At 46.7% G+C, this 22595-nt stretch overlaps 1 protein-coding gene across 1 annotated transcript in view; it reads left to right on the top strand.

The window, feature by feature from the left end:
• CBY3 (chibby family member 3) overlaps positions 1-22533 on the top strand; it is a 34680-nt gene extending 12147 nt beyond the window's left edge. The window contains exons 2-3 of the mRNA XM_053656801.1: positions 20908-20981; positions 21870-22533. Coding sequence (XP_053512776.1) covers positions 20908-20981; positions 21870-22506 — 711 coding nt within the window. The 3' untranslated portion in view covers positions 22507-22533. The remainder of the gene's footprint in view (positions 1-20907; positions 20982-21869) is intronic.
• Positions 22534-22595: the final 62 nt, after the last annotated feature.

Below are 22595 nucleotides of genomic sequence, written 5' to 3' on the forward strand. Positions count from 1 at the left end.
GGGTTTGCTTTTGTGTTCTACACTTTCCATTGTTCCAGCTTGAAAAAGGCATGAGATCTCTCATGTTAATACAAAAGGTACTGTGAGGTATTAGAGTATTTCACTAAAAGTACTAATCAGCCCTGGCTGTGTCCACCTATAAACCTAAAAGTCACCGGTTCAATGCCCCATCAGGGCAAATGCCTGGGTCGCACACCAGATCTTCAGCTGGGGCATGCGCAAGAGGCAACCGGCTGATGTTTCTCTTGCACATTGATGTGTCTGTCTCTCCCTCTCTTTCTCGCTCTCTTCTTCTCTCTCTGAAAATAAGTAAATAAAATCTTTTATTATTTTTTATTTTTAGGCAGAGGGGAAGGGAGGAAGAGAGGGAGAGAAACATCAATATGCGACTGCACTTCACATGCCCCTTACTGGGGATCTGGCCCACCATCCAGGCATGTGCCCTGACTGGGAATTGAACTATGATCCTTTGTTTCACAGGCCTGTGCTCAATCCACTGAGCCATACCAGCCAGGGCCAAAATAAACTATTTTTTATCAATTTAAAAATGTACACATTCTTTGGCCCAGCAATTCCACCTCAAGAATATATCTGTATCTTTTTCCAAGTAGGTACATAGATAGGTGAAATACATCCACATACTGTACTTTTAAGAATATACATAATGATGTGTATTGCAACATTGTTTGTAGTACCCAAATCTTAGAAACAACCTAACTTACTGTTATGCCAGACAGGATCTGACCACTTGGCAGGTGTCAATCAAAAGAACACACTAGGTTGATTTTTTTAAAATTTATTTATTTACTCTAGACAGAGGAGAAGGGAGGGAGAAAGAGAGGGAGAGAAACATCAGTGCATGGCTGCCTCTCACACACCCTCCACTGGGAACGTGACCTGGCCCACAACCCAGGCATCGTGTGCCCTGACCGGGAACTGAACTGGTGGTCCCTGGGTTCACAGGCTGACACTCAGTCCATTGAGCCATGGCTTTCAGGGCCACACCAGGTTCATTTTATAACTAGGAACTGTACTGCATGCTGGCAAGCAAGGAGTGCACTGGGGGTCATTCCCTGAGCAATGCTTCCCTGAGAACAAAAGATCACAGTGTATTATAGGGCCGGTTGCTTACCTCATAGCACGTTGAAGTATGTTCGGGGTGAGCATGTACAGTTAGCAGGCATGGTTCTCCATACATTGCATGTACAGAAAATGGCAGATAAGCCATGCCTTCGGCAGAGATTTTAGTATTATAATGAGGGTGTAATGAGAAAAGTTCACGCCAAAGCATCAAAGTGTCCTCTGGGCAGTTTCAAATGGTCTAGGGTGGATTTCTAGCAGTTTTCTTGTCTTTACCTTCCTGCCCTGAAGGCAAGCTGGTAAGTTGTTAGTAATCAACAAATTGAACAAGTTTAGCAAATGTTTAGGTAGTTGCAAAGGCTTTCTCCTAGTTTTTCTCTTTTCAAAATTTTATTTATTTTTAAAGAGAGGGGGAAAGAAGGAGAATGGGAGAGAAACATCAATGTCTGGTTGCCTCTTGCACACCCCATACTGGAGACCTGGCCCGCAACCCAGGCATGTGCCCTGACTGGGAATCAAACCCATGACCCTTTGGTTCACAGGCCAGCACACAACCCACTGAGCCACACCAGCCAGGGTTTTCTCCTAGTTCTTAACCCTTCTGTATCAGGTAGGTAGGCTACACCACCCTCAGAGAGAACTGGTTAAATGAAATAGGAGTCATCCATGTAACGGTTCTGCCCCACTGGAGAGCATGCGGTAACCACCTGTTTGTGCTGTTATAAAACATTCATTGTTCTGTGGAAAAGGTATGTTTCCTGTCATGTTGCAAAGGGAGATATATTATCATAAATAGAAACTTGGACAAACAAGTTTCCTGGAAAGATGCATGAGAAACTGCCAAGAGTGGCTGATGCTGAAGAAGGAGCTGACACTGGAAATAGAAACAAGGTTTTTTTTAACATGTATATTTTATTTTTTCAATAAAGAATCAATTTTCTTCTTTTGAGCTTATTTTTCCAAAAAGATAGTATATGTAAAACCCATTGTAAACAAAATTATTGACAAATTTGTCCTTCCTATGGAGCTGATTCTTTTTAAATTTTTTAATATTTATTGATTTTATAGGGAGAGACAGAAACAGTGATTTGCTGTTCCACTTAGCTATGCATTCATTGGTGGATTCTTGTATGTGCCTCAACTGTGGCATCTTTGGACGATGCTCTAACCACCTGGATACCCGGCCTCCAGTTGCTTCTTATAAGTTAACTCGCCTCCACCCCACCCACAAAGCTGTCCTGATCCTTGCTCATCCCCACCTTCCTTTGCTGGAAGGAGAGAATGTGCACACAGACAGAGGGAGCACCCTATATTCCCAACCAGTCCTTTCTTATTGGCTGATTCAGTAATGGTCATGTCTCTGTACTCACACTAACCTGGCCTTGTCAAATCAAACTGATAGGCAAAAGGGGAAGAAAAGTATACCATTATTTTTCTTTTATTACAATTTTTATTTTTTTAAGATTTTTAAAACTTATTTTAAGAGAGAAGGGAAGGAAGGGAAAAAGAGAGGGAGAGAAACATCAGTGTGCAAGAGATACATCGATCAGCTGCCTTTTGCTCGCTCCCAACTGGGGACCTGACCTGTAACCCAAGCATGTGCCCTGACCAGGAATTGAACCAGTGATCTTTCAGTTCACAGGCCAGCACTCAGTCCATTGAGTCACACCAGCCAGGGCTTGTTATTTCTGACATTCATAAACCATATATATTTCTTCCTTTGTGAACTATTCATGTCATTTGTCCATTTTTGTATTACAGGTTTTGTCTTTTTCGCATTGTTTATAAGAAAACTGCATGCATAGGGATTATCTACTATAATTTTTTCCCTAGTCCAAGAACTTTTCATCTGGGGCATTTCACCTGGGGCCATTTTTGTTATAAGGAACAGAAACACATTGGCACAAAGCTCACGGAAAGCACAAAGGGCTACCAAAGAACCCGGGGAGAGGAAAAGGAATACTGCCCTGCCTTGTGCTGTCTGGAGCTGGGAACTGGCACAGAGACGGCTTTTCCTGGCTTTCAGAGCCACCCGGCCTCCTGCGTGGGCTCCATCCTCCTCCCTCTCTCATCAGGTGCCTCCACTAACCACCCTTTAATAAGGTGGGGCTGCCTGCCAGTGCCATGCCTGCCTGGAGGCCTCCACACAGTGCACAGGACTAATGTGTCCCCAAACCCCTCTGGCTGGGGAACCTCCCCCCAACTACTGGAAGGCAGCTGGCCATCTGTCTGCTGCATCTTCTGGTTGAGGTCCCCCCAGCGCCCCATCCCCTGGCTCTGGTCTGCCCTGCCCTCCTGGGACTGCTCCTCAGCCACTGGTACAGGGCCTTCCTGTACTCGTCCTGGGTTTAGATGTCCTACATTCTCCACCCCACAGTTTGGAAATTCAACTCTCTTGTACAGTTCCAGGATTTGGGTAATGCATATTGCATAACCATGTAATGGCTATGTAACGGAGATATGGGACATGTTCATTCCCCCAGAAGTTGCCCCTGAAGTTCTATCTTTCCCTCGGACACCAAACATGCGTCGTCTTCTGACACCACTTCTCTCAAGTCAGTTAAATCTGGACCCTAATGTTAACCTGAAATTAAGAAGCCAAAATGAGTGGCAACAAGCATTTATTTGGGATAAAGAACTATAATTCGGGAAGCACAGATTCAGGCAGAATCCCAATTAGTGTCTGGATTACAGGGGGAAGGCAAGAGGATTTTCTGAAAAGAGGAATAATTACATGAAAAGGAGAAAGAGTTCCTCTAGGTGCTGACGGGCTGAGCTTTTGGCTCTACCTGATGGGTTACTGATCATCTTCAGAAAGAGCATCCAGAATCATCAGTCCTTGTGGTCAGGATGTCTGCTGGTTTTACACACAAGCGTTTGTAAGATGCTGTTGGTTTGGCCCCATCCAAATGGCCCAAAGTTTCAAGGAGCAAGATGTGCAAAGAATTTCCACTATAAAATGGTTCCAGCTCCACTCTGACATGGCCCTGTGGGTCATTTCACACTGAGTGCCTGGAGTGAGTGTCAGAGTCCAAAGGTTTAAGGACTCAGCCCCGTAAGACTGCCCCCACAGCAGATGCCAGCTGCAAATGGGGTTGGCACTCAGGGACCCACCAATAATCAGCTCATGTTTGCATAAACACAGGTGTGATTATTAGGGGTTCATTATGACTAATAAAAGACACTCCTTTCACAGAGGAAATTCCAAGGGTTCGTCCTGTGCCAGGAACCAAGGACAAAGACCCCAGTCCATTCCTACCACCAGCCTCAGGCAAAAACCAACCTGCTTTCTGTTACTGTAGGAAAGACTGACCTTTTTCTAGAGCTTCAGGTAAATGGAATCATACAAAATGGTTAAAGAGAAAATAAAACCACAGGCCCAAAACGGCATCACTCGTGCTAAAAGCCCATGATACCAAACTTAGACCTAATACCTGTTCTAACTGCAGTTTCTGCCTCTCCCAGAAACATAGTTTTAGTCACCAGTATGGAATTGCCTGGCCGAGAACCAGTGATCTGTCACCCAGACACCCACCACCGTCCCCATGGAAAGAAGAGGTGCTCTGCATAGTAAAAACCCTCCCCCTCTCCCCCGAAGAAAAGGTGTTTTGGCCCCAAAATAATCCTTTCATTTTTCTTATTTTAATAACTCCCTCACCCCACCCTCCTTCCTATAAAATCCTTCCACTTTGTACCACTCCTTGAAGTGCCCTGCTAGTTGCTAGATGCGCTGTTCTGGAGAATGGCAGTTTGGCAGTTTATTTTATACATTAGAATCAAAGAGGAGGTGTAAGGAGAGTTACATAAAATCCATGTGTGGTAAATTAAGCGGGGGTGGGGGGAGCAACGTAGGGGGAATCTATGGGATTGGATAAAAAGAAGGAAGAGACACATTCTTCTTTATTTTTTTAATTTTTATTTATTGATTTTAGAGAAAGAGGAAGGAAGAGAAAGAGGAAAAGTATTATATGTATTCTTTGGTTGATTCTTGTATGTGCGCTGACTGGAATCAAACCCACAAAACCTTGGGGTACCAGGTCATGCTCTAATTAACCAGGCTACCGGAGCTACCTGGCCAGGGCACACAGTTCTTTTACACAGGTGAGTGCATAGTTAACATTCACTATCCAGTGAGAGTTAACACGGCACAGAGGTGGTGGGGGTGGGGTGGGGACAACCAGCAGGGAAGAGATTGAAGAGACCGGTGGTCTCCTGTGCTGGTGGGAAGTTTTGCCCTGAGGGCTGGAGAAGAGATTACTCTGCTGTTTCTAAGGTGTGTTATCTTAGATTGAAAAAGACAGAAGCTTTTATTTATTTATTTTTAGGGAGAGGGGAAGGAAGGGAGATAAACATCTCTGTGCAACCCAGGCAGTGCCCTGACCAGGAATTGAACCAGTGACCTTTCAGTGCATAGGACAGAGCTGAACTACCAAGCACCCTCACCCCGCCCCCCACATCAGGGCAGGCACCTTGCTTCTCTATCCAGCGCTGCTGCTGCTGGCTCACACTGCACGTCCTAGAACCTGCTCCTTTCCTGGCTAGCATTTTGGCTCAACAAACCCTTTCGGAAAAGCTTTCACCCATGGAAGCTTCTGTTTAACACCTCACATAGTTTTTCTTAAACATTATTGAAATATGACTTACATACCATAAAGTTTGCCCACTGTAAGTAAAAGATCCAATGATTTTTAGAGCATTTATGGAATTGTGCAGCTATTACAGCAACCCGATTTTAGAATATCCCTGCCACCAGAAAGTCCCTGTGGTTCATCCGCAGTCAGCTGTCAGTCACCCCAGGCAGCCACTGAGCTGCTTTCTCTACTAACCTCCTTTTTCTAGGTGTTCCATTCAAACGGAATCGCACCTTGTGGTCTATGCATGCGATTTGTCTCACTCAGAATGTTTTTGCGGCTCCTCCACGCTGTAGCACCATCCAGGACCTCGTTCCTTTTTATGGCTGGCTAATACTCCATCACATGGACAGACCACTCTCTGTCCGCCCACTGGACAGTGGACGGACACTCAGATGGCACCCAGCTGTCAGCTGTAATATGTCAGACGCAGCAAACATTTGTACACAGGTCTCCATATGGAGACGTTTCCATTTCTTTTGGGCAACACATAGAAGTCGAATTACTGACTTGTATGGTAAGTTTACGTTGACTTTTAAAGAAAATGCTGAATTATTTCCCCGAAGAGGCGGCTCTATCTCGCACTCCCAGAGTGGAAAGGAGAGTGTTGCTTTCTCCAACGTCACTGACACTCGCTCTTGCCTTTCTGATTAGAGCCCTTCTCAGGGGTGCGCAGGGGCAGCTGGGATGCCACCTCGCACTGTCCCGAACCAGTGAGCGCCCTCTGGCGGCGACACCGTTGGTGTCTGCAGCTGCCCGGGGCAAAAACACCACGGACTCTCATTGCCCTCACCCACAGTTCAGCAGTGTTTCATGGATAAGGGCTTTTCTTTTTTTAGAGGTTATATGTATTTATTTTTAGACAGGGAGTAAGAGAGGGAGGGAAATATCAATGCATGGTTGGCAGCCCCAGCCAACCACCTGGCCCACGACCAGGCACGTGCTCGAACTGGGTGCCCCACCCGCGACCCTTTGGTGTGGAGCTTGCGCTCAGCCCGCCAATCCGCTCAGTTCACCAACACGGCCAACACGAGGAAGCCTGGAGCTCCCACTGCTGTGAGGGTGTTTATGGAGGCTCCGTCAGTCCTTACCTCCGTTTCTACTCCCTCTCCCTTCTCCAGAGAAGGGGGGCGGGACTTAAAGCTCCAAGCTTCTAATCACCGCTTGATCTTGCTGGTGACCAGCCTCACTCAGGAGCCAACCAGGAGTCACCTCCTTAGAACAAAAGCATTTCTATGACCCGCAAAATTCTAAGGAATTCAGCGATTCCGGTCAGCAACAGGGGTCGGAGACAAAATATCAGAACAAAAGATACTGCTAGTGCTCTTATCACTCAGAAAATTCCGACCATTTCAGGGGCTCCGGGGCAGGGACCCGGGGCAGAGACCCACCCACAGGCGGCGTGTTATCTCACAGCACCCACAGGGGCGGAGGAGGGGCTCTCACTCATGGCAGAGTGCTGAGGGCCCGCTGCTGAGTGCGAAGGGAGCGCCGGTGTCGGTAGTCAAACCAGTGGCCATGGGACAGGCAGGGGGCACCAACGGAGGCCAAACCTCAGGGTAACATGTCGCCGCCATGGCCTGACTGCATCTGCCTTCAGCAGAAGCAGAGGCTCCTCTGCAATGTGCAAATGCAATGCCTGTCCCAAAATGGGATCCTGTACTAGAAGGACAACAATGTTGTGAAGGACGTTGTCAGGTAACTAATTAATCCGAAGTGTGGATGGTCACCAATTAAGTATCGCACCAATATAAATGCGTAAGGTTGATAACTTCTGTGTTTAAAGGAGAGAGTGCACGCTGAGGTGTTCAGGGGCGAAGGGGCGCAACGTTTGTGAATGGTTCAGAAATGACCCAGGGAATGGGCCACACAAAGTGCTGCCTGTAGGGGATCTGGATGAAAGGTGTTCCCTGTACAACTTAAAGTTTACAACTCAAAAAAACAAAAACAAAAAAAAACAACCAGGTTCTCACAATTTCAGACAAGTGTTTTAGGTCAATGATGAGAACTCATTTAAAAGACAACTGCCCAGCATGGGTGTCCCACCTTTTGGCCACACAGGAAGAAGAGTTGTCTTGGGCTACATACTAAACACACAAACACTAACAAAAACTGAGGACCGAAAAAAAAGTTTTTAAGTAAATTTATGGTTTTGTGTTGGGCTGCTTTCATAGCCATCCTGGGCTGCGTGTGGCCCCTGGGCTGCGGGTTGGACCTCTGGACTCACTTTAGAGCTTATTTTGGAAGTTAAAAGGCCAGAAAATGATTCTGACTTCTACAGAAAGCCTGAGACAGGCACCTGTGTAAAAAAGAATTATTTGGGATCAACTACGCCATGAGTTAATCACATTAACCCACCACACATACTTGTTTAAATGCCTGTAACATAAACCCATTATACATTATTTACAGCTCTCATACAAATATCAAATCATAATAAATTTATAAGTTACCATAAAACAAAAATTCAAATTAACATTTAAATAGGGCAACAAAAAAATGTTTTTCTGCTGAAAATAAATGCTCTTTAACCTGTATGCTGGTTCCTTCCCATGCCCCAAGGCCGGTGTTTCAAAATTCAGCTGACACCCACTACTGCTGGGCAGGGGCTGGACACGCATTTTTTATCCCAAGTCCCTCTTTTTTTGTGTGTGGGAAGATTTTTACTTATTTAGAAAGGGGGAAGGGAGGGAGAAAGAGAGGGAGAGAAACATCCATGTGTGGTTGCTTCTCCCACGCCCCCTACTGGGGACCTGGCCCACAACCCAGGCAAGTGCTCTGACTGGGGACCCCTTGGTTTTCAGGCTGGCACTCAATCCACTGAGCCACAGCAGCCATGTGAAAAGTTTTCTAGGCTCTGCCAAGGAAGAAATGCCAAGGAGCCACAAAGTTAGGCAGTATAGAGCTTTATTGGGGTCTGTGCACCAGGGCGAGGTTCTCTGGTCTGCAGACTGGGGTCAGAGAAGTTGCGCCCAAGCAGGGAATATGGCGGGGTTTTATTCTGGTTGGCTCTCTCCGTGGGAGCTGGGGATTGGTCCTCACTGAACAAAGCAGCAATATATCATTGGTGGCTCAGGTTGCTATGCGGATAAAGCCCACCCTTTCGGCTCTGGTTTGACGTCAGCCATCTCTTCCGGGTTGTAGTTCAGCAGCCATTTTGTCCTACCCTGCCCATCCTGACACCAGGGTCCCTAGCCACTCTTTGGATAACTGTGAAACTTTCCATTCGGAGAGGAGCTCAGCACCCCCCGCTTGCCTGTTGCTCTCTCCTTAGCCTCTGCTGCTCAAACCCGGGGCAGGTTCCCAGGCTCTGTGGTGCTTCCTGAAGGAGGTTATCTAGAACAGATTCGTGTTTTTCAGATTTTGTTCTTCAAACAGAATGTTTAAATATATTTTTTATAGATTATTGCAGATTCCAAAGAACTGCATGGAACTAACTTTAAGGCACAATGGGTAGGCACAAGGAAACAAGAAGCGGCCCTGGCTGGGTAGCTCACTGAGCCACACCAGCTGGGACTAAAGTTTTTTTTAGAAAAGAAAAAAATGGTATTGGTGCAAGAATAGACTGATGGAAGAGAACGGGGAGCCCAGGAAGAGTCACAGTCACATGAAGAAGGACAGACACAACACTCACTAGGGGTGAAGGCTGGTCTTGTCTACAAATGGCAAGTTAACTGGGTTAACTCGATAACTGTATGAAAGAAAATGGACTCTTACCTCACACTATAAACAATAATTAACTCAAAATGGAACACAGACCTTAGTGTAACATAAAGCTAAAAAACCATAGAACTTCCAGAAGAAAACAGAGAAAATGTTAGTAATTCTAGGTTTGGCAGTGAGTTCTTAAATAGGACCCAAAAAGCATGAACTACAAAATTATAAAAATTAAGAACTTTTAGTAAAAGGCAAGCCACGGGGAGCATTTGAGATCTCACTCCCTGGCTATGTTGTCAGTTTGGCTCAAATAAATTCATAAAAATTCTCTACAGCTTTGGAAGTTTCTTGCATCAACAATTTCTTGGCATAGAGTGGCGGGATTCCAAAGAAGCCCACCTACGACCACCCTGGGCACCTGGCTGCTGCTGGGCACTGGCAGGGGCCCACTGTGCACCCCTCCCTCCCACTTTGCATCAGGTGGAAGTGGATGAGTTTTCTCTAGAAATTCCCAGCCTCTTTGCTGTAAGTAGCAGGCCACAACTTTATTTGAGCTGTCCTTAGAAAATCCTCAAGGTGGATGCGGTTGGGATAACCCAGGGAAAGGGAAAAAAAACGGACGGCTGCTTCAGTTTCCGTCTTTTAATCAGATTGCTTGCCAAGAGTCTGACGAAACCTTTGTTGGGTAAATGACACACTGAACTCTCTTCAGCTGCAACAGAGACAGGACACTTGCTTCCCCTACCTGAATGGCCAGTGGAGTGACCACAGTTGTTCAGATCTCCCAATCTGGAGTGGTGGGGGTGGGTGCCAGCAGTCACCAGGGGCAGCAGTGATGCAGCTGATCCCACAGAGGCTGGTGAGGCTCCAGCACCGAGAGGGTGGGAGCAGGGGCCCTGGAACAGGTTTGCCCTGAGAGAGGGGCCCCAAAGACAGGCTTGTGCTTTGGATTTGGGGGGCATCTGGTGCTGTTGCTGGCCCTTGCTCCAGTATTCTTAGGTGCCCAAGAATCTTTGTGGGTTTGCCTGTGGATAAAAGAGTTTCTGCCAGGGCCAGAAGTGGTACTGCTGAAAGATGCACTGGCCTGTCTGCAGATGTGCACGCACAGGCTGACTTTCCTCAGAAGTTTGCTCGGACACTACAGACCTCAAAGTGGACATGGGAAATTCGTGCCTCCCAGGCCAGTGAGGTACTCAGATGGCCGAGATGAGGGTCCTCTGATCCTTTAAAATAATTTCTCAACACACAGAAAAATCTGGTACAAAATGAGATGGAATGAGTGGGAAAAGAACTATTAGAGACTATCTCAAAACTTATAAAGGACTTCTCCCCTAAACTAAAATGAAACTATGTAAAAGCGTTTATACAAATGATCAACTGATGAAGCGGTTTCAGGGTCGGCCCATTTATCAGAGGCACTGGAAACGGCTGCCCTTGTTTCAGAGGGCAAAGGTCATCTGGGAACTGACTTGTCAAGGGCAGAGAAAACTGTAAAAGGGGCTCCAGAACAAAATTTGGATACAATTATTTTGTGTCTGTCTCTGTGAGTCCATATACATATGTTGTGAATGTGAAATAACTTTCTACCTCTGGATAGTATTATTAAAATCAATTTAAAGGCAAGAGCTTGTAGAAATAGGGGATTCTAAAATTCTCAGGCCCTGCCCAGGTAGCTCAGCTGGTTAGAAGATTGTCCCAATATGCCAAGGCTGCAGGTTTGAATCTCAGTCAGGGCACATATAACAATTAACCAATGAGTACATGAATAAGTGGAACAACAAATTGATGTTTCTATCTCTTTCTCCCTCCCTCTCTCCCTAAAATCAATAAAAAATTTAAAAAGGAAACTGCACATGGTAATAAAAAATAAATAAAAGTAAAATTCTTAAAAATATAGAAACTAACTCAAATACTTTCCAAGTTCAAGTGATCTGAGAATAATCCATAGTAAATAAAAGCTAAATAAAAGGGAAAAACAAGCTAACTTAAGTTTAGCTTAAGTTATCCATCCCAACTTGTTAGTTTAAGTAAAACAGACGTCTTTATTTTACCTGGGTTTACAAAAATTAGTCAATATTAATAATTCACTTTTAAGTTTGTGAAAAATGTTTCTAGAGGTTATAAGATGTTCAAGCTAAAGAATGCTAATTGATAATTTCTTAGCTTTCACTAGACATTGAGATTTTAAGGGTTAAATCTCAATACATGTAAGAAAGTGTCTAAAGTACATTATGTGGGTCAACAATGCTTGTAAATGAAACTAATAGTGGGAGACTTCTAGTCAAGATGGCAGCGTAGGCAGACATGGCTCGTCTCTTCGCACAACCACATCAAAATTACAACTAAAATATTGAACAACCATCGCTCAGAACCATCAGAAATCAAATTTGAATGGAAGTCTGACAACTACAGAATCAAAGAAACCACATCCATCCCAACTGGTAGGAGAGGAGCAGATGCAGAACGGGCTGGTCGCTCACCCAAGTGTGGTGGATAAAAATTCAAGAAGGGTTTCTCAGGAGCAAGGAATCCCAGCCTCACACCAGGACCCCCAGCCCAGGGTTCCAGTGCCAGGAAGATAAGTCTCTCCAACTTCCGGCTGCAAAAACCAGCAGGGATTGAGTCGGTGGAAGACTCAAGAAACTTCTGGAGCCCCAAGCAGTTCCTTCTAAAGAACAGACCACATGGACTCACCTAAACAGACTCACTCACTCTGAGCTTCAGCACCAAGGTATCAGGTAGCAGCCTGAAAGGCACCAGTGGTATAAAGGCACCAGTGTCTGGCATCAAGGGGAGCAGAGGCCATTATCCCTTTTTTAAACCCTCCACCAACAGAGTTGGCAAGCTGATGCCATAGTGAGACTCCATCAACCTGGCTAACACTGTGTGACCTGCTTTGGAGAGCCCCAGAGACTCTGCCCCACCCACCTTCCCGATTCAGCCCGGCTGCTTTTCCATTTGAATGGCTGGTCTTGGCTCACGCTGCACAACCACCTAAATCCTCTCAAACAAGCAGCGGCTGGCCTCGTGAGCCCCAGATCCATGAGCCCCAGGTCCAGCACTACCAGCGGCCAGCCTAGTTTCACCTGGGAACCTCTAAGTCCTGCACAAGCAGCAGCCATCCAATTGCTTAACAGCTCAGGCAGGGTGGCCCCAGGCAAAATACAGGTGGGAGCTGACCTTGGCCTGCACTACCGGGGGAAACCCCAGGGCCAGCGCATCCAGTGGATAGCTACAGACCACATCAGAGCACCACCACCCTAACCCTGCACAGCTGATCCTCCACAGAGGGTGGAGGTTGATGGTCAGTGGTCACAGCCAATCCTTGCTGCTGACTGGCCTGGGTAAATTCTTCCTACTGGCCTGCCAACAGAATTCAAAGGTCAACTACAAGAGAATGGTATACTCAGTCCACACAGAGGGTGCACCTTGAGTACCCAGCTTGGGTGATAGGGGAGGCTGTGCCACTGGACCCTACCGGACACCTACTACATTAGGCCACACTACCAAGACCTGGAGTCAAAGAAGATCTACCTAATACATAGAAACAAACACAGGGAGGCTGCCAAAATGAGGAGACAAAGAAATATGGCCCCCCCAAAAAAGAATAGATCAAAACTCAAGAAAAAAAACTAAACAAAATGGAGATAAGCAATCTGTCAGATACAGAGTTCAAAACACTGGTTATAAGGATGCTCAAAGAACTCAGTGAGGACCTCAACAGCATAAAAAAGATCCAGTCAAAAATGAAGGATACACTAACTGAAATAAAGAACAATTTACGAGGAAATAAGAGTAGAGTGGATGAAGCCAAGAATAAAATCAATGATTTGAAACATGAGGAAGCAAAAAACAACCAATCAGAACATGAAAAAAGAATTAAAAAAAATGAGGATAGTATAAGCAGCCTATGGGACAACTTCAAGAGGTCCAACATCCATACCACAGGGGTGTCAGAAGGAGAAGAGAAAGAGCAGAAAATTGAAAATCTACCCTGGCTGGTGTAACTAGGTGGATTGAGTGCAGGCCTGCAAACCAAAGAGTCTTCGGTTTGATTCCCAGTCAGGGAACATGCCTGGCTTTTGGGCCAGGTCCCCAGTAGGAGGTACACAAGAGGCAACCACATACTGATTATTTCTCTCCCTCTCTTTCTCCCTCCCTTCCCTTCTCTCTAAAAATAAAATTTAAAAGTCTTTTTTTAATTAAAAAATAAAAGCAATTGGAAATCTATTCTAAAAAATAGTGAAATAAAACTTCTCTGATTTGGCAAAGGAAATAAACATGCAAGTCCAGGAAGCACAGAGAGTCCCAAACAAGATGAATGCAGAGGTCCACTCCAAGACATATTATAATTAAAATGGCAAAGGTTAGAGATAAAGAGAGAATCTTAAAAGCAGCAAGAGAAAGGCAGATATTTACCTACAGGGAAGTTCCTGTAAGATGACAGCTGATTTCTCAAAAGAAACTTTGCAAGCTATAAGGGATTGACAAGAAGCACTCAAAGTCATGAAAAGCAGGGACCTACAGCCAAGATTGCTCTATCCAGCAAAGCTATCATTTCGAATCAAGGGTTAAAGAGTTTCTCAGACAAGAAAAAAATAAAGGCAGTTCATCATCGCCAAACCATTATTATATGAAATATTAAAGAGACTTAAGAAAAAGATCAAAACTATGAACAATAAAATGGCAAAAAGTAGGTGGTTACAGAATAGCCATGGGGATGTAAAGTACATCATAGGAAATGGAGTAGCCCAAGAACTTATACGCATGACCCATGGACAATGGTGGGGGGATTGCCTGAGGGAGTGAGGGGTGCTGAGTGGAGATGGGGCAAGAGTAAAAGTCAGGACAACTGTTAACACCATAATCAATAAAATATAATTAAAAAAAGGAAACTAACAATTGAGCTATGGGAAACCCAAGATGGCCGTTTGGCTCCTTCCTGCTCCCTGGCTCCACACTTTTTGCTTTTTACATCTCTTCATGTATCACAGTGAATTTAATCTAGACCTTGATGAAGGAATTGATGAGGGGACATTACTGAAAGGTGACATCATACACCACTGCCAAGGTTTGATAGAATCACTTCGAGAAAATGCCAACTTGGTAACCACTTCCTTTCATGGGGAGCTCCCAGGAAATAAAGATTTTAAAGGTTATTGACTGCCATCTTTGTTTATTGGAAAGGACACCGAATAAAAGACACTCTCTAGCCTCACTGAAAGGGACCTTATCAGTGAGGTCAGGCAACCAACCATGAAGGGACATCTACTCCTGTCTGTGGTCATCAGAGACTCCTCTAGGCTGAGAAGCCGCTGACATCAGAGGTGGACAGCTCGCCCAAGACATCAACAAGGCCTGTATACCCACTGATTGATAATGAATTCGGAATCCATTTTGTTCGTCTTCACCTGTCTGCTAATGATATTAGTCATAAGAATAGTTTTACTTGTTCTTTGTGTTTTTCTATACAGTCCAACTATTATGACTACTGAATGAAATTCTTTTTTTTAAATTTATTTTTTATTGATTATGCCATTACAGTTGTTCTATTCCCCCCTTATTCCCCTCCACCCTACCCCCCCATCCCCACCATTCCCCCCTTTAGTTTATGACCATGTGTCTCAAGTTCTTTAGATTCTATATTTCCCATACTATTCTTGCCCCCCCATCTATTTTCTATCTACTGTCTATGCTTATTTTCCGTACCTTCTCCCCCCTTCTCCTCCTCCACTCCTCTGTTGCTAACCCTCCTTGAGATCTTCATTTCTATGGTTCTGCTCCTGATCTAGCTGTCCTCTTAGTTTGCTTTTGTTTTAAGTGTAGTTGTTAATAACTGTGAGTTTGCTGTCCTTTCACTGTTCATTTCTTTTAATCTTTATCTTAGGTAAGTCCCTTTAACATTTCATATAATAAGGGCTTGGTGATGATGAACTTCTTGAATTTGATCTTATCTGAGAAGCACTTTATCTGTCCTTCCATTCTAAATGAAAGCTTTGCTGGATAGAGCAATCTTGGTTGTAGGTCTTTGGATTTCATGATTTGGAATACCTCTTTCCAGCCCCTTCTTGCCTGTAAGGTCTCTTTTGAGAAATCAGGGGACAGTCTGATGGGAAGTCCTTTGTAGGTGACTGTCCCCTTATCTCTTGCTGCTTCTAGGATTCTCTCCTTCATTTTAATTTTGGCTAATGTAATGATGATGTGCCTTGGTGTGTTTCTTCTTGGGTCCAACTTCTTTGGTACTCTCTGAGCTTCCTGGATTTCCTGGAAGTCTATTTCCTCTGCCAGATTGGGGAAGTTCTCCTTCATTATTTGTTCAAATAAGTTTTCCACTGGTGGCTGTGCCTTTCCCCCTTCTGGTACCCCTATAATTCGGATGTTGGAGCGTTTAAAGATGTCCTGGAGGTTCCTAAGACTCTCCTCATTTCTTTGAATTCTTGCTTCTTGACGTTTGGCCATTATTTGCTTTCTTCTGGTCCACTTCTTTGATTTGAGTCCCAGTTTCCTTTTCACCATTATTGGTTTCCTGTGCAATTCCATTCATTTCAATTAGTTTCGCCTTCAAATGTTTGTCTAATTTGTGGCTATAATCAACCAGTTCTGTGAGGATCCTGATAACCAGTGTTTTAAACTGTGCGTCTGAGAGTTTTGCTATTTCTTCATTGCTTAGATTTATAGGCTCTGGGGCTTTGAGATCTTCTTGCGCCAGTTTTGGTCTGTTTGTGCTGTTAAGTGTGAGGGGCGGAGCCTTGGACTCCCAGGTCGCTGGGTTGGGACGCTGTATGTGGGGGTGTGGTTAGAGCAGGGAAATGGCGGCCCCCTCTGCTGTTTTTCTCGCCTTTGGTGAGGAGCAGAGGCTTAGGTGGTTCACCAGGGCAGGGCCACTTAGGGCGCTGGGTTATGACGCTGTATGTGGAGGCGGGGTCAGAGTGGGGAAATGGCGGTGCCCTCTGCTGCAGCTAGCCGCTGGGGCCTGCTGGGTCCTGTCCAATCGCCCACTCCCTCCCTTGTCTGTCTTCGCACAAATGCCGGACCACAGTCAAATCTCGGCCCTGCTCCCTTGCTGTTTCCCCGCAGTCGCTCGCTGGGTTGCTCCCTAGGTCCAACCCTGCACCTGGGTTCTGCACGCCCGAGTCCGACTGACTGAGTTTTCCTGTGCTTCCCGCTCCACCAGCTGCTGGTTTCGCCCCTCTTACCCGTCAGGCTAAAGAATTTGTTGTTATCAGACTCCCGAAAAGTTCAATTTTCTGTGTTCTGGCTGTGATTTCTATTGCTAATATTTAGTTGTCTCTAAACTTGGTTGTGTGAGAAAGCATGGCGTTTCCACCTATGCCTCCATCTTGGCGGAAGAGTTGAATGTAATTCTATAATATAAATTCTTTGGAAAAAATTTGACCTTAAGGTAGATCGCATGATAGCAGCGTTGCCCCATCCCCAGTGGCCAAACAAGGTGATGTGGATGCTGAGACTTCTAGGAGCTCTTCTAGTGCTGTGAGACCACACTATTCGACCAAAAGGTCAGTCATTAATTAACCCTTCAGACTGATTTATGACTAAGAGGAGGAACTGTGGATGAAAACGGGGCTGCTATGAAAAGCAACCTTATGTGATCTGATCGCAGATTCCTAACTGGGCAGGTCTTGATGGGTAGTCATGCCTCAGGGATGTAACTTAGTAAAAGGCTTATCTTGGCTTTTTGCTTTCAGCCAGCCCTGTTCATTGTTTATGTATATCTAGGTTAATACACTTAAAAAAAAAAAGATTTTGTTTATTTTATCCTTAGAGGGGAAGGGAAGGAGAGAGGGAGAGAAACATCAATGTATGGTTGCCTCTCATGTGTCCCCCACTGGGAACTGGCCTGCAACCCAGGCATGTACCCTGACTGGGACTCAAACCGCGATTGTTTGGTTTGCAGGCCCACGCTCAATCCACTGAACCACACCAGCCAGGGCAGTTACACACTTTTTAATAAAAGATTTTATTTATTTATTTTTAGAGAGGGGAAGGAGAAAGAGAGGGAGAGAAATATCAGGTCAATGTATGAGAGACACGTTGATCAGTTGCCTCTCACTCCCTGCCCCCCAACTGAGGATCTGGCCCACAACCCAAGCATGTGCCCTGACTGGGAATCAAAGTGAAAACCTTTTGGTTTGCAGGCTGGTACTCAATCCACTGAGCCACACCAGGCAGGGACAGGTTAACATACCTTTGGAAAAGGGTCTTTTCAGACCCTTCCTTCTACAGGTGACCACCCTCAGGAAAGCACATACTCTTGTTAACCACCCAGTAATACAATCATCACCTTTCTTCTCCCACCTCTATATAGTCTTCCTTACTTTCCCTCCTTCATTTCAAATGTATAAAAAGTTGAAAAACTGTCATTCTCTGGAGCATTTGAGATCCTGCTCTTTGGCATGTCATAAGTTTGGCTCAAATAAATGCTCATAAAAAATTCAAAGCGGAAAAAAAAAGAATTGAAGGGAGGGAAGGAAGGAAGAAAGGGAGAAAGAAAAAGAGGAAGGCAAGCCACTGGGAGAAAATATTTGCAAAACATGGCTGACAGATACATAGCATTAAAGAATTCCTTATACTCAATAAGACAGACAATCCAGTAAAATAGGCAAAACTTGAACAATATCACCAGGGAGGTGACAAATAGCAAATGAAAATGTTACAGAACAGACCCGGGGTGAATGATATACTATTACCGAATGGAACCTCCCTTTGTACTCCAGAGGAGGTTACCGTACTAGGTTCACCTTTCCTGCAACCAGGGAAGGACGTCTCTCAATGCCAGAGATTGGTAAAAAGGAAAGGAATTACTTATTTAAAAAATAATCGAGAGGGGGGTGGGCTGGGATGGGAGTAAAAAAAATAATACTGTAGTTGAAAAATAATTAAATAAAAAAATTATTAAAAAAAAGTAATCCAGAGTAATGACTTAATGTCTTCATTAAAATACTAAGGTCCTTTAGAATACCCACAGACACACACAGTCCCCCTGCCCAGTCCAGGGTACCGTAGCTCAGGAAAAGAAGTAGAAGTCCATGGGTCAGGCTCCTGGCACCATCAGCTGTGTCACCGCCACGATCTCCAGTTAATCCAAAACCACGTGGCACCTTCTCATGGCCCACCAGCAAGAGTCCCTTTACCCCTTTCCTTCCCAGCAAGCCACATGGAAAAAGGGAGGAACCCAAAGCCACAGGGTCCCAACCATCCAGCATGGCTGCCATACTGGGTTTAAATCCCAGCACCAATCTTCCTCCACATGTCCATGTCCGACTCCTCCCACAATCGGCTACACCTGCAGGCATTCTTGTATTTTTTTCCAGCCTTTTCTTGGCTGCCATAATAAGTCCAGGCAGGCGTAGGCCCCATAGTGTGGAGCCAATCATCTCCAAGCTCTCACACAGGCACTGTAACAGGGGGAGTTGCCTCCCAGTTACCTCTTGGGTGGAAGTCACTCCCACCCCCCCTGGCTCAAAGCATGGCCACAGCTATTTAACAAATCCATGAAACCAGTTAAAACTTATAGATATGTTAAATGACCATGCCTGGGGTTATTTGCAAAACTGTTGCTGTGCAAAACAGCTCTTAATGGCCCTGCTCCATGTGTCCTATCCCCCAGCTCAGACCTGTGAGGGTAAGGACATCCCAAAATTTTTTTAATATTTCCTGGATACCCTGAGTTCTGGACCCCATTACAAATCCTTCTTTGGGGGCCCCCTGGCTATACCCTCTTAGAAAAAGACGCCCAACATTCTTAGCTGTGAGAAACAAAATTAAAAATTACTGTTTAGATACACCCACTAGAATGACTAAGATTAAAAAGATTTACCATACAAATGTCAAGCATGTGGAGGAACAGAAACTCTTTCAATAGCGGTGGGGATGTGGTACAACCATTCTGGAAAAAGTGTGGTAACCTCACAAAGAGGTACACATACGCCTACCATACGGCCCGGGCATTCTACTCCTGAGTACTCACTCGTTCCAGAGAAATGAGAGTGCACGGACACACAAACACTTGCACATGGGTGTTTACAGCAGCTACGCTTGTAAAAACTTCCAAACTGGAAACAACCTAAATTCCCATCAATACTGAATGGAAAAACGAATTGTGGTATTTCCATACCAACAGACTGCTACTCATCAATAAAAGGATGAACTGTTGATAAACACAATAGGAACAAGTATCAAAATAATTATGCTGTAAGAAGCTAGTGCAAAAAAAACCACATACTAAATTGGCCCTGGCTGGTGTAGCTCAGTGGATTGAGCATGGGCCTGTGAAGCAAAGGATCCTGGTTCGATTCCCAGTCAGGGCACATGCCTGGGTTGCAGACCAGGTCCCCAGTAGGGGTCACATGAGAGTCAAGCACACATTGATGTTTCTCTCCCACTCTTTCTCCTTCCCTTCCCCTCTCTCTAAAAATAAATAAACAAAAAATTTTTTTTAATAAATAAATAAATTGGCCCTGGCTGGTGTGGCTCAGTGGACTGAGCACCCGCCTACAACCTGAGAGATTGCAGGTTCCCAGTCAGGTGCCTGGGTTGCCCCCAGATGGAGGCAACCAACTGATGTATCTCTCAAACGCTGATGTTTCTCTCCCTCTCTTTTCCCCTTCCTTCCCCTCTCTCTGAAAGTGAATAAATAAATAATTTTTTAAATAAATAATTTTTTAAATTGCATACTGAATTGTATATACATAAAAATCCAAGAAAATGCAAATGATTCTCTAGTGATGGGAGCAGAGGAAACTTCTGAAGCTAATGGATGCCTTCATTATCTTGAGTGATAATTTCATACATTAGAACATATCAAATTGTACATTATACACATAGGTAGTTTATTGTTCTGGAACAGTTTCCCAGGAGGTGGCCCAGCCACCTGGCTCTGCCTGAGGTATGAGTGCTGCTGGCACCAGGCCTGACTCCTGGCAAGGAGGCCACACTCAGTGGGGCAATTTTGGTGGCTCCCTGTGGGGTTGGGAGGAGGTCTGGCTCCACTTGAGGCCGCACTCTTGCTCCCCTTCAGCCCTTTTCCCTGCCCTGCCCTGCTTCCCTCCCTCCCTGCCTGCAAGGGCACCTCCAATAAATCAAACAAGAGTTCTCACCTCAGGCTCTGCCTCCAGGGCATCCGACCATGCCACCTTACATAAGCTTCACTGAGTTCCCTCCCCTGGAACAAATTCCTGTCTCAGGCTCTGCACAAGACCTGCCCCCAGGAATGACAGCTCCCTGAGGGACTTGTCCCTAGAACAGTGCCTCAACCCAGCAGAGCCCAGCACTTGGCAGGGCTTGGCAGGCAGCACCCCTTCTGTTCTGGGCTGATCTGGCCTGGAGGCATTGTGAGTCATATTGGGTGGGCATCAGGTGAGGGGCTTGTAGACTGGGCCAGGCCTGGGACAGCAGCTCAGCACCTCTAGCACATCCTCCAGGTGAGGGACGACATGCAGCTTGGATTCTCGGGGAAGGGTCCTCTGGGAGGATGCCACCTCAAGGGTGAGCCTGGTTGCACCTCTTGGGTCCTCTGCAGGCTTCTGAAGGTGTGTCCCTGAGCCGCACCCAGGGGAGAGCACCACCCAGCCGCTACCCAGCTCTATGTGAGGAGTAAGTGTATGTAATGAAGGCACAACAGAGGGCCCTGCTCCAGGGTTCTTTCCCTTTTCACACTTCATGGGAAGAAGAGGAACTTAAAACAGAGCTTTCAGTCCTCTTCTTACACACAACAGAATCAGCATTCACGGGGGGGGGGGGTACTTTAGCTCCCTGAGGAGCTAAAGCACAACTTTAGCACAACTCCTGTTACCTCGAGTCCGAAGCAGAGGTTCTAGCCCCTGGCATGTGCCCCCAGGATGTCGCTGGACTATCTATGGGCGTGCCCCAGCTTCACCAACAGCATCTGGAAGGCAGTCACAGCCTGGGACCCCCCTGCCCAGTTCGAGGTTATAGAATAAGTGAATGATGAGGGCAACTGTGCTGTTGGTTACACTAGACCGCCTACCAGACACTCTGCAGACCCAGATGCATCCCTGGCCTTGTAACCCTTCCGCGGTGCCCTTATCCCTCTGTCCCACTCCCTCTTCTGCTATTCCCGCTGAGCACTGGGCACCAAGCCCAGCTCAAGGTCCTCCTTGCCTCTAGAACACTTAACCTTGCCTGGCTTTCCACTCTGCCTGCAGGCTCTCCCTTATCCACACCCAATACACCTGGCAAAGTCCTGCCCGTTTTTGAAGGACCTATATCTGCTATTCTTCCATCCTCCCAGCCCCATAACCACTCCCAGCAGCCGCCCAGTCTTTAGAGAGCAGGGTCTGATCCAGAGTGGTCTTTGGGGAAGGTGGCTTCGGGGGAACTGCTGCTAGTATGACCAGCAGGGATGGGTTTCTCAGTGGCCCACATCCGCCTTGCGGTCTGAGGGGGCAGCCAGCACCGAGCGGGCTGCTCACCCGGGTCCTTGCTCCCTAGCAGTGACCCTGGCTCGCTTCCATCATTCAGAACATCAGAGGTCCCAAGGCAAGGGTGCAACTCCGGCCACCAACGTCCTAGCGGCTCCGCTCTGGGCACCCACGCGTCTGCCGGGGCCCACCTGGTCCTCGACCTGGAGGCCTTCCGGTGGCCGGCCGCGTACCACGCCAGTCGCCTGTGGGAGCAGCTACGGCAGTTCTGGGCCGACCACTTCTCGCGGCGCTTCTCGCCGCGGCGCCCGCCTCTACGCCGCATCTCCTCCATGTCCACCTTCTACCTCATGGAGCACAGCGCGCGCCAGGCCGAATTGGGCCTCAGCTACGACGCGCCGCGCACGCGCCTGGACGACCGGGCGTTCGTGTTCCGCGGCGGTCGCTGGGCGGCAGAGGGCCCGCCCGGGCGGTCCTGGACGCGGCTGCGCCCGCCGACCGCCCCAGGCGGAAAGGCACAGATGCCGCGCGTCCGCAGCCAGGAGCTGCTGGAGGAGAACAACTACCTGCGGCTGCAACAGCAGGTGCTCATGGACATGCTGACCGAGACCACGGCGCGCCTGCAGCTGCTGGAGAAGACGCTGGACCGCGAGGCCGGCTCGGAGGACACGGCGCGCGCCTGGCAGGCGCGGAGGCGTGGGCGGCGCGCTCGCGCTGCAGACTCGGAGACGCAATAAATCCGTGCGGCGCACGCTCGCCTCCAACCGCCCAGTGGTATTGGCTTGACTTGGGGCTCCTCGCGGTTGTGGGAGGGCTGCGCGCCTGT

This window comes from Artibeus jamaicensis, unplaced genomic scaffold (genome assembly GCF_021234435.1).
Source record: "Artibeus jamaicensis isolate MK-2021 breed Jamaican fruit bat unplaced genomic scaffold, CSHL_Jam_final scaffold_286, whole genome shotgun sequence".
NCBI classification, from domain to species: domain Eukaryota; kingdom Metazoa; phylum Chordata; class Mammalia; order Chiroptera; family Phyllostomidae; genus Artibeus; species Artibeus jamaicensis.